Source organism: Podarcis filfolensis, assembly GCF_964270895.1.
Source record: "Podarcis filfolensis genome assembly, chromosome: 6".
NCBI lineage: Eukaryota > Metazoa > Chordata > Lepidosauria > Squamata > Lacertidae > Podarcis > Podarcis filfolensis.
The window spans coordinates 86,101,721-86,114,153 of record NC_139609.1 but is presented as its reverse complement, the minus strand read 5'-3'; the positions used below and the strand labels follow the sequence as shown (position 1 = coordinate 86,114,153).

General features: G+C 47.3%; 1 protein-coding gene across 1 annotated transcript in view; it reads left to right on the top strand.

Annotated features, from left to right (window-relative positions):
- The window catches only part of LOC310764420 (piezo-type mechanosensitive ion channel component 2-like), a 66,816-nt gene extending 54,500 nt beyond the window's left edge, over positions 1-12,316 (top strand). Inside the window, exons 43-52 of the mRNA XM_083618259.1 lie at positions 1,486-1,700; positions 2,555-2,713; positions 4,596-4,743; positions 5,630-5,818; positions 6,810-6,902; positions 7,132-7,301; positions 7,770-7,886; positions 8,173-8,252; positions 10,303-10,531; positions 11,087-12,316. Coding sequence (XP_083474385.1) covers positions 1,486-1,700; positions 2,555-2,713; positions 4,596-4,743; positions 5,630-5,818; positions 6,810-6,902; positions 7,132-7,301; positions 7,770-7,886; positions 8,173-8,252; positions 10,303-10,531; positions 11,087-11,342 — 1,656 coding nt within the window. The 3' untranslated portion in view covers positions 11,343-12,316. The remainder of the gene's footprint in view (positions 1-1,485; positions 1,701-2,554; positions 2,714-4,595; positions 4,744-5,629; positions 5,819-6,809; positions 6,903-7,131; positions 7,302-7,769; positions 7,887-8,172; positions 8,253-10,302; positions 10,532-11,086) is intronic.
- The last annotated feature ends 117 nt before the right edge of the window (positions 12,317-12,433 follow it).

Genomic DNA, 12,433 nt, shown 5'->3' with positions numbered 1-12,433 from the left:
GTTGTGGCGCTCATCTCGCTATATTGGCCGAGGGAGCCGGCGTACAGCTTCCAGGTCATGTGGCCAGCATGACTAAGCCGCTTCTGGCGAACCAGAGCAGCGCACAGAAACGCCATTTACCTTCCCGCCGAAGCGGTACCTATTTATCTACTTGCACTTTGACGTGCTTTTGAACTGCTAAGTTGGCAGGAACAGGGACCGAGCAACGGGAGCTCACCCCGTCGCAGGGATTCGAACCGCCGACCTTCTGATCGGAAAGTCCTAGGCTTGGTGGTTTAACCCACAGTGCCACCCGCATCCCTAGAATGTTTTTAGCGGGTGCTAAATACAGTGAAGGTGCCTTCTCGATATCAATAGGCAGGAAGTTCCAAAATTTCTTTAGCTGCCACACTAAAGTTCTATGATGGTTCGTACTCAAAAGCACTTTGTTATTGCTTTCCATGTTCCAGAACCAAGGAGGTATTTGACACCAGACTCTTAAGGAGGCTTGAATCTGTTCTGCTAATCTGTTTGAAAGTGTGGAAGCTATAGTGGGGTAGGAGAGCGGAAAATGATGCCAATATATTTCACATCTGCCAAGCAATGTGCCCCTTTGGTTTCAGATAGTACATGGGTAGACGAGTCTAAAAAGCCTGGGACACAAATTTTCACGGCCCTCTAGTGGCTATGGGGACTCATTTACCAGAAGTGATGTACCGTGGTACCTCGGGTTACATACGCTTCAGGTTACATATGCTTCAGGTTACAGACTCCGCTAACACAGAAATAGTGCTTCAGGTTAAGAACTTTGCTTCAGGATGAGAACAGAAATCATGTTCCAGCGGCGCAGCGGCAGCAGGAGGCCCCATTAGCTAAAGTGGTGCTTCAGGTTAAGAACAGTTTCAGGTTAAGTACGGACCCCCGGAACGAATTAAGTACTTAACCCGAGGTACCACTGTATTTAGTGATAACTCTGGAAATGTATATACAGTCATACCTTGGAAGTTGAAAAGCTTCGTTCCCAAACGTTTTGGCTCCCGAACCTCGCAAACCCAGAAGTGTCTGTTCCGGTTTGCAAACTATTTTTGAAAGCCAAACATCCAATGGGGCTGCGTGCTTTGGTATTCTAACATTTTGGAAGTTGAACGTACTTTCAGAACGGATTCCGTTCGACTTCCAAGGTACAGCTGTACTTGATTCTGACCAAACTAAGCCTCCTGATGTATATTCTTCCCTTGACTTTGTGGTTATGACTTGCGTCTGTTTTAGTTATGTCCTGTAAGTATTGGATTGGACAAGAAAATAGAGGATTTTTAAAAAATTTAAAAATTTAAAAAAAAATTAAAATTTTTTTTTAAAATTTAAAAATTTAAAATTTATAAATTTTAAAATAAACAACAATAGCTTTGTAGTGTTGATCTGCCCATAGACTCTGACTGGAAGCCTAGGCTTGCTCCTTTTCTTCACTCCCGCATGTTATCAACGAATGCTTCTAATTTGTTTCAGAAACACTCGGCTGCCGCCGACATCACAGAGTCCCTTTCAGAAGACCAGGTGCCTGAAGCTTTCCTGGTGATGCTGTTGGTGCAATTTGGGACGATGATAGTTGACCGTGCCATCTACCTGAGAAAGAGCATGTTTGGGAAATGTGTTTTTCAGGTGTTACTTGTCTTTGGCATCCATTTTTGGATGTTCTTCATCTTGCCTGGAGTAACGGAAAGGTATGACAATGAAAGATGCCAGAGAATTCCAACAAAAACAGAAACTAGAGCAGAAATTGCTGATAATAGAATCATAGAGTTGTAGAGTTCAAACGGGCCCAGAGGGTCCTGCAAGAATCTCAACTAAAGCATCCATGTTTGCTTATTTGTCCCATGTCCAGATCAGAAATCAACCCAGCAAATGAGATCAGTATTCACTGCTATTGCTGCTTTCATTTCACAAATGATATGTAGATAATTTCATCTCCACCCCCATTTGCATTGCATTTCCTTTGAATTGCAATGAATGTGTTGCTGCTTAGTCCTTCCCCTTCACACATAGACACACACACAGCCGACGTTTACTACTTTTTCTAGATGTCTCTGCATGCTCAGCCTAGACTGCAATTGGGAATGCTGGAGAGTTCTGCTGGAAAGAGAAATGGGAGTAGAATTTGGTACAATTTGCATATTTTGCCAAGATCAGGGATGGAAATCGTGTGATCAAATATAAGTGGTATTGACCACTGTTCTGTTTTTATAGCCTGTGAATGTTACCAAAGTTACCACATTATTTTCTGCATTGTTTTTGAGGTTTCCTTTACATTGAAATGCATTGAAATTAAGTATGCAATCAATTACATTTTGGCCAAGATGCATAAGGTAGGTTTCAGCGGAAGCCAAACTGTAGCAGAACGGAAGCAGCGCTGACTGCGGCAAGCACAGCACGGGGTGGAAATCTCTTCCTCCTTACATCCCTAGCTGCTGCGTTTGCCTGCGGAGTTCAAAGAGGGCCATACACTGAGAAATCTTTCTTTTAACTAGTCATAGTTGTTAAAGATGGAGATTGGAACATCTCTCTTGTTTACTTGCAGGAGGTTTAACAGGAATCCGGTGGCTCAGCTGTGGTATTTGGTCAAGTGTGTCTATTTTGGTTTGTCGGCTTATCAGATCAAATGCGGTTACCCCGAACGGGTCTTGGGCAATGTTCTGACTAAGAGCTACAATTGCATAAACCTCTTCTTATTCCAAGGGTAAGCAGCACTTTTATAAAGGAGGGCAGAGAAACCTAATAATATCCCCATGAAACGCAAGCCATTATGTTAACAAGCCAATCACAAGAGCAAGAAAGAACGGCTGACGGGGGGGAAAGGGGGTGGTGGGTGGAAATCTCCAGGTGCTTGAAGGAAGATTTATTGCAGGCCTGTGCTGGAACAAATAATTCCTCAGGGGTTCTATAAATATAGAAATAACATACATAGGAAACGGAATAGTAAGGTAAAAGAGGTCCTTACAGTCTCACACTGAGTTACTGTGAAACAAAATTATCAATTTACTATTTTGTGTAAGAAATTTTATTTTTATTATTATATTAGTTGCTTTTTTGCCACAGCCCTCAAATAAACACAAACATACAATAAACATTTATAAAAATCGAAAAAGCAATTCTTTTTTTAGAAAAAAAAACTAGATTGAAACATCTCACCCACGTAAAAAGGCCATCACGTGACGAAGTAGGAATGTTTTTGCCTGGTGCCTAAAGTTATGTAATGGTAAGAATTAAGAAAAAACCTTTTCATTGTAATAATTGTTACAAGTTTTTTTTAGAGTAATGTAACCTGCTCAGAGGGCAGGAAGGCAGGAGGCAGATGCTGGCTTGAGATACCTCCTGAAGTTGTGTGTTCCGGCAGCTGCTTGGCTGTAAACATTATTGGGTGGCCTTAGGCAAGTTGGGATTCCTCCATGTAGCCTGTAGCATAGAAGAGGCTGGAATGAGAAGTGTGACGCAGTTTGCACACTAGAAAGGAGGGGAGCAGGTTGTGTATCAGACACACACACACACACACACACACACACACACACAATATCTGCCAAGTATTTCCATGTGCAGCGTCTGCCTGGTGCCTCTAATCTTGGAGGTGGCATATAGCCATGCTTACTAGTCTCTACCGATATCCTTGCCCTCCACAAATTGGCCTGAACCGCTTTTAGAGCCCCTCTCTCAATTTGGCCATCACTAGGCTACAGCAGATGCACAATGGTCTTAATCGCCCCATTGACGACGACACAGTTGGGCTTTTATGCAATGCCAAAGGGTTTCCCTGACTTCTGAAGTGGGTATAATATCTAGGGGGAAGCGTCGTGCTCCTTCCTGGATAGTTTGTCAACTTTTGGTTTCCACCCTGCACTCGGATCTCACCTGTGGCTCCCAGAAGCTGTCGGTGTGCCGTAGCGGCCACACCCTGGGAAATGGCTTCGACTGGCTGGCTAAACCAGGTGAGGGTAGCGGATGAGTCACAAATCCTCAGTGAGTTAGGGTAGGGACAAAGACAAAGCTCTAGTGGATTAAGTGGACGAGACGAAGAGTGGGTCCAACGGCCAAGGAGGTGGTTTCTGCATGTGCTGTGGAGGGAAGAGAGGGGCAGATGGGGCTCATCAACCTGGGAAGGTAGTCCTCCTGGAGAAGGAAAACTCTGGTCCTTAACCTCTGCTACCTTCTGAGATACCTCCAGGAAAAGAAAAGGCTATGAAGTAAACCCTGCAGAAATCCAGAGTGGAGTCCCTAAGACAGTTGGATGATTCCTTGTACACCACCTTCTGGCAACTCCTGCAGCCAAGCTGGTTTCAGTCCCAGAGAGGTGACCTCAGTGCTGCTAAGACAGCAAAAGCAATGCAGGAGGCAGCAGTTATGAGTTACTGGTCTCTGCAGCCACAGCAGGTGCTGTGATTCTCCATCGGTTTGACTTCACATTCCATTGTCTCTCGAGAAAGACGGATGCCAACAAAAGGGCACCAGAGTTTGAGAATTTGTATCACTCTTACAATACCGGGAAAGCCTTTTTTTGTAGACAGGCTTTGACTGTTTTGGGTCCTTATTGCCCCATTAACTAGCCACCTTTCTCCTCCTCTGTGCAGCTTTCGCCTGATACCGTTTTTGACAGAACTGAGGGCTGCCATGGACTGGGTTTGGACCGACACCACACTCAGCCTCTCCAGCTGGATCTGTGTGGAGGATATCTATGCTAACATTTTCATCCTGAAATGTTGGAGAGAATCTGAGAAAGTGAGTCCTGATGCTTAAGGGTTACCATTAGCCCCGCCAATCAAGATGACTCCGGGTGGTCTATCAGGAGCAATGACTGGGGCGAATCTCTTGTCTGGCTGCACAAGTCAACAAGTTTAAGTGTGCCTAACTCTGTGGTGGAATGTGGCCTACACTTCTCTGCTCATATTTTGTAAATGCATGTGGCCCACAATAACTCCCTCTCACAAAAACACATGTAAAAGGACATTGAATGTGAAACAGCCCAAGCCAAAGAGAAAAATGCTTTTGCCTGGCACCTAAAGATATGAGGCAAGGTGAGCTGACCGCCTCAGGCGGCAGGATTCAAAAGGTCAGCACATCCCAGTGTAGATGATTATTTCCTCTTTGTTCCTGGTGTAGATTATCACTCCCTCCCTCCCTCTTCCCTGGTGGGGAGGGAGGTGTTAGGAGCCAGTGTGGTGTAGTGGTTAAGAGCGGTAGACTCGTAATCTGGTGAACCGGGTTCGCGTCTCTGCTCCTCCACATGCAGCTGCTGGGTGAGCTTGGGCCAGTCACACTTCTCTGAAGTCTCTCAGCCCCACTCACCTCACAGAGTGTTTGTTGTGGGGGAGGAAAGGAAAGGAGAATGTTAGCCGCTTTGAGACTCCTTCGGGTAGTGATAAAGCGGGATATCAAATCTAAACTCTTCTTCTTATTATTTTGTGGTTTTCCATCAAGCGCCAAAAGGCTGGCCCTGAGTGGAATATATGTAGGATAGTCAAATATATGCAAATTAAGCAAATGCGTGGAATTCTGTTTTTCAGAATGCTGAGTTTGTCCTACCTTGATGCACAAGTTGGGGGGTTTAAAATTTTTTTATCAGCGGAGTATACACACAGCTTTGTTCCCGTTCTCCGTTTTGCAGAAATACCCCCAGCCTCCTGGGCAGAAGAAGAAATTGCTTGTGAAATACGGGATGGGAGGCTTCATTGTCTTTGTGCTCATCTGCATTGTCTGGTTCCCACTGCTTCTTATGTCACTGGTCAAATCAGTGGCGGGAGTAACTAACCAGCCTTTGGGCGTCTCTGTCAAAATTACCATCAGCGGTTATGAGGTAGGTCCGCAGGAGGTGGAGGGTCAATTTATAATTAAGACTGGGGAGAAGTATTTTCGATGAGTACTGGAACATTTCCACCATGCAAAGCTGCTGCTTTAACACGACAAAAAAATAGAGAGGAGTTATAGCTCAATGATCCTTAACGTCTCCAGTTAAAGGGTTGTGTTTAACAGTGCCATTCTGCTTGTAGGGACGCAGGTGGCTCTGTGGTCTAAACCACTGAGCCTCTTGGGCTTGCTGATCGGAAGGTTGGTGGTTCGAATCCCCGCAATGGGGTGAGCTCCCATTCCTCTGTCCCAGCTCCTGCCAGCCTAGCAGTTTGAAAGCACGCCAGTGCAAGTAGATAAATAGGTACTGCTGCAGTGGGAAGGTAAATGGCATTTCCGTGCACTAAGAGTTCTGTCACGGTGTCCCGTTGCACCAGAAGCGGTTTAGTCATGCTGGCCACATGGGCTGGAAAGCTGTCTGTGGACAAAGAGCAGCTCCCTCGACCTAAAAGCGAGATGAGCACCACAACCCCATAATCACTTTTGACTGGACTTAACCATCCAGGGGTCCTTTGCCTTTTAGTTCATAGCAAGTGTCAACGCCAACCAACCTGGTTCTTCCCTAATCCGGAGCCACCAAGCACCCTCTTCTCCTTCAGATTCCTGTAGGAAATGCCCACTTTATTTCCCATTGGAACTCCCATTCTTTCAGAGTCGCATGCTATTATCCTCTGGGCTCACCTATGGATCTGTGTTGCTGTGTGATGCTTCAAAGTGATTGTTCTGCTGTTACTGCTGTGAACCTTGTTGCTACAGAGTTTGAATTATGGGTGCTGAAATGCAACTAATCCAGAGCTGTAGAGCTTGTGGGTTGGTTAGCGTCAGCCTGTGACTAGTGTGTAAAACTGACCTTTGGGTCTGAACCAGCTAAGGTGTGATGAGGTACGTCTGTATAGTGGAGCTGAGGTTTGTAACAAGGGATTTCATCCTCTTTCTCCTAGTCTTTGTTTACCATGAGTGCTCAGCAGCAGAATCTGGTCCCTTTCACTCATGCGGCGTATAATGAACTCACCACTCAATATGCCCTCCATCCTGTAAGTATATTTTATTGTGCACAAGGAAACCTCCTGCAGAAAAAATTGCCATCCTTTTCTCTTTCTCTCCAACAATAGCTGGTGAGACCCAATTTGAATTAAAACTGGATTTGAATGGTATCTTTACTGGATTGCCAAAAGCAGGTTAGATAGGAATTTAGCTCAAGAGGTTTCTCTGTCTTGCTTGGAACAACAGCAAACAAACCAAAAACATTTGTGTTTTCTTCAGTCTGCCATGCAATTTATAGTCAACTATAGCCCAGAGGACGTCATCGTTGCTAAAATAAAAGGCAATGCCAGTTTGCTGTGGAGCATCAGCCCTGCAAGTCGGAAAGCTATGATTGCAGAACTCTCCAATTCCTCCGCAATCTACATCAACTTCCACTGGACTCTTCTCAGGTTTTTATCTTTTTAATATTAAGTGTATTCTGTGTATGTGTGTACAACCACCCCTCTTGCAGGTTTTCCACTGGTATTTGGTTGGGTACAGTGAGAACAGAATGCTGGGTTAGATCCAGCAGGCTTTTCTCGTGTCCTTACTCACTGGTGTGGAGTAGCGGCGGCACCTCTCTCTTTTGCTGCCCATGGCTGCCACGTTGTTGTTGTTACTAAGGAACTAACTGAAACCTGCTCTGTTTAGTGACCTCACATCCAACCCTCCAAGTCCCACCCTTTGCACTGCATCCTTTCTGCGACACTTTGTCAAGTAGATCTTCCAGAGGAAGCCATCTCTTGGCAAACCCGTTTTGTTGTCCGTTTCATAATAGGCACATAGCGCAAGAGGAGAATCTCTCTCTTCCATAACGCCTGCCCTGAAGAACGTCTAAATCTTCCCTTAACCTTTTCTTCCTATCCTTATTGAATCAGGAATGCCTCTCTCGTGAAGAATATTGAAGCATCCGGCATACACACGATGCGCTATGAAGACAAGAGGATTCGGGAGCAAATCGTCGAAATGCTACGTGGGACCAGAACGGAAGGCGTGTTAGTGTTATGTTTTTCCCCTGATTCTTTCGGTGGTCGTTAGCGCTTCCTTCTACAGTATGTGTCCCTCAGCATGTGGTATTTGGTAGCATATGGCTCCTGTATGTGGGGTCTCCACTTGGCTACCATAGCTATGGATTAGACCTTCCTCCTCCATGGATTTGTTATCTTGGAAGTTGTGTGGGGTATATGTGAAAAATGAACACGTGTTCATCTGGAAAGGAGACCTTTAGCATTCACCAAGGTTTTGCTTTGCTTTCGTTCTGCTCCCCCACCCCCATTTTAGTCTGCTTCCTGGTGTCCTTCCAAGGTATCTGAGAGCAGCTGGCGGAGCAGAAGCTAAAATGGCCCATCGGCTGCAAGTGGGTAAGTGGACAAAAGTGGAGGAAAAACCTGCCTGCTTGAAGATGAGAGGAGGTCAGAGTTGCAGAGTTTTGCTCTAGGAAGGCAAACCCAAAAGATGCATGTGGTATCGTATGAGCAAAAAGCTACTGTCTAATTGTTCCAGACACCTGGAAATGTGCTGTCTTTGGGTCAAACTAGCAAAAGGAGCACATGGGTGCCGTTTCCTCCCCCACACCCTCACCCCAAATTCTTTTCACCCAGCTGCCACTATCATGGCAAAAGCTCCAAACAGTCACCCATACCATCTTCGTTTCTCACGAATGGCTCTGAACCCATGCAGGGACCAGAAGCGCTTTGGGAAATTAAAAATGGCAGGTGGGGCTGCTCTAATTGAAGCAAAGGGTTTTTTTAAAAAAGAAACAAACAAACCCCAAAGGTGTCAGAGACTACTGGCTAATGAGGCGCGGCTGTTTTGGGGCCCAGGGGTTGTGGGGTTCCCTGGTTGGATATAAACTTCAGATGTGCAGTGGGTTCTGTGCTCCTGATTTGAGTGCCTCTTTTGTTTTCAAAACTAGACGCCCATATAGCTGTTCTCTGTATAGACCAAGGGTACCCAATGCCCCTCCTTGACCATTGGCCATTCTGGCTGGGGCTGATGGGAGCTGCTGAGCATCGTGTTGACTGCTCCTGGTTTAGACCCATGGAGCTTCTGCTTTCATTGCTGATTCTTCACGATGTCTTGCTGAAGACTCAGGGAACATACCATATTTTTCGCTCTATGACGCCCTTTTCCACCTCCAAAAATTAAGGGGAAATGTGTGTGCGTCTTATGGAGTGAATGCAGGCTCCTTAGCTTCAGCAATAGCAACGCGAAGCCTCCGAAGTGCAGAGGGAGCGCTCCCTCCGTGCTCCGGAGGCTTCGCGTTGCTTTTGCTGAAGCCTGGAGAGCGAGACTCTCCTGGCTTCAGCAAAAGCAACCCAAAGCCTCCGGAGTGCAGCAGGAACTCCCGCTGCGCTCCAAAGGCTTCAGGTTGCCTTCATTGAAGCCTGAAGTCTCTGGAGCGCAGCAGGAGCCCCCGCTGTACTCCGGAGGCTTCGGGTTCCTTTTGCTGAAGCCAGGAGAGCGAGAGGGGTTGGTGCGCACCAACCCCTCTCGCTCTCCAGGCTTCAGGGATAGCCGCCTGAATCCAGAGGCTTCGGGTTGCTTCGCTGAAGCCCCTTCGCAGCGCCCCTTCAGCGAAGCGGGAGGAGAAATTGAAGGGGCCCTGTTTCTCCTGCTGCTTCGCTGAAGGGGCGCTGAGCAGAGAGGGGGAGAATTTTTTTCTTCTTGTTCTCCCCCTCTAAAACAAGGTGTGTCCTATGGTCGGGTGCGTCCTATAGAGCGAAAAAGACGGCACTCCTCTAAAGCCAATGAACTACTCCTTAGCACTCTTTTGCCACTTCCACCTCAGTTTTAAAAAGCATTTCCTTCTTTATAGCAGAATCATAGCACTGTAGAGTTGGAAGGGACCCTGAGGATCATCTAGTCCAACCCCCTGCAATGCAGGAATATGCAGCTGGTCCATACAGGGATCAAACCTGCAACCTTGGCGTTATCAGCACCACACTCTAACCAACTGAGCTATCCAGGCTCATCTTTGTGTGTGGCTAAAGTGGGGTTCCAGTTCTCCCTGGGGATTTTGAGTATGGCATCAGAAAGTGGAAGTGTTGGCAAGGACACTTGTTAAATGTTAGGGTAGGAGGAAGTGACTGCACTCCTCGCTCCCGTTAGCCTGGAAGAGCCACAGCTCGGTGGTAGAGCATCTGTTCTGAATGCAGAAGGGACCCTCAGTTCAGGCTCAGGCACCTCCAGGTAGGTTTGTGTATTTCCCATCAGAAACCCTGGAGAGCCACTGCCAATCATGGGCAATACTGAACCGGGTGGACAAATGGTTTGACTTGGTGTGGGGGCATCTTCCTGTGTTGCAGCTGTGCAAAGCGCCCACAGCTATGTGTGTTGTCCTGTGGGTTGGGAGAAAGGCAGGGGTCCTACGGTCAGCTCACCCCCACCCCATAATTCTCATTTCCGCAGCTCATTCCAATGCGCCAAAGGACGTAGACAAGATGGCCTTCTTCAGAAATATCACCATCGAACTGCAGCAGCTGCCTGCCAAGGGGTCCTTAAGCCATGTTCCCGAATGGTGGGTTGTTAAAGAGCAGAGCCCTGGCTGTTTGGGTAATGGATGCAGTAAGAATATGGAACTCTTCATCTTCAACGACAAGGTCAGCCCTCCTAGCCTGGGATTTCTGGCAGCTCATGGGTAAGGATGTCAAACTGGAACCTGTTATTTCTGGGGCAGCAATTGAGATTTGGATTAAGGTGGCGGCTTGGGGAGACCTGAGAGAAATCTTTCCCTGCTGTGCTGCCTTGAAAAATACAGAACAGGCAGCCAATCACTGGCAGGAATTCAGTATTGCACTGTTGAATGTTCTGTCAGTGCAAACATTTCAGCTTGCCACATAGAAGAGACTTCCCCCTTCCTTCCACCCTTGCCAGTGTGCTGTTCTGGGGTTTTTTTCTGAACCCCCCAGAATAAATTTCTGGGGTACACAAGGCAAGAAGAGGGGAAGAAAAGCTCATTACGCAAGTGGAAGTCCTTGCGCAGGGCTTCGGCTGATGGGACTACTTGGGTCAATTTTGCCCATGGCGCATGAGACTCTTTAAATGTCAGGGCCATGGGTTTGAGCCCTACATTGGGCTAAGCACTGCAAGGGGTTGGACTAGATGACCCCTGGGGTCCCTTCCAATTCTATGAGTCTACGAAAACTCAAAGAACACCCTGAACATCATCACCATCTCTCTTTCCCCCCTGCAGCATTGTAGGCCTCTACATGTCTTTTGTTCTGGTCATCGGAAAGTTCATCCGAGAGCTTTTCAATGGCATCTCGCGTTCCATCATGTTCGAAGAGCTGCCCAACGTGGACCGCATCCTGAAACTCTGCACGGATATCTTCCTGGCTCGGGAAGCCGGGGAGCTGGAGTTGGAGGAGCAGCTGTTTGCCAAGCTCATCTTCCTCTACAGATCTCCTGAAACAATGATTAAATGGACCAGGGCACCCAGGGAAGACTAAAGCCCCCCTGGTGTGTGTGTGTGGAGTCACAACAATGCATTGTTTTGGAAGGGAAATGTCGAGTGGAGCGCAACTGCAAAGGGACATGGCAGAAGATACTGAATTAAGAGGTGTAGAGGAGACTGATTTTTTAGCTCAATCTGATGCAAGGCAGAAGTGTAAGCTTTTTATGTACGCTGTTTACTACCCGATGTACAAGAGCAGAGATTATGTTGCACATAGCACGGGACTCTAAAGCCACAGGTTGTTTTTTTGGGGGTGGGGAGATTAGACATCATAACAATACCCTCAGCAATTTGCTTCCTTTCTCCACTCTACAAATGTACCCTCATAAAATAAAAGTGCTGCATGCTGGGCATTCCTCTTCCTGTGAGATGACCAGATGGTTATGTGCATGTGTGACAAGTTGGCTGTGGCAAGGCGCAGCGAATGGGATATGCTGCTCAGGCCCTGAAAATAAAGAATACATGAAATGCCCATGCTGCATCGAGTCACAGTTCTTGCCTAGTCCTGTGCCCAGCAAGATGCCCCACGGTAGCTCGAGAGAGCGAGCGGTCTCCCATGGCCTGCCCTCAACACCTGGCCATGAGAGCGCCATTGCCCAATTCCACGTAGCTGCCATGACTCATAGCCAGTTTTGGATTTGATATCCCACTTTATCACTGGGACGCGGGTGGCGCTGTGGGTTAAACCACAGAGCCTAGGACTTGCCGATCAGAAGGTCGGCGGTTCGAATCCTTGCGACGGGGTGAGCTCCCGTTGTTCAGTCCCTGCTCCTGCCAACCTAGCAGTTCGAAAGGACGTCAAAGTGCAAGTAGATAAATATGTACCACTCCAGCGGGAAGGTAAATGGCGTTTCCGTGTGCTGCTCTGGTTCGCCAGAAGCGGCTTAGTCATGCTGGCCACATGGCTGTATGCTGGCTCCCTCGGCCAATAAAGCAAGATGAGTGCCGCAACCCCAGAGTCGGTCACGACTGGACCTAATGGACCCTTTACCTTTACCACTACCCGAAGGAGTCTCAAAGCGGCTAACATTCTCCTTTCCCTTCCTCCCCCACAACAAACACTCTGTGGGGTGAGTGGGGCTGAGA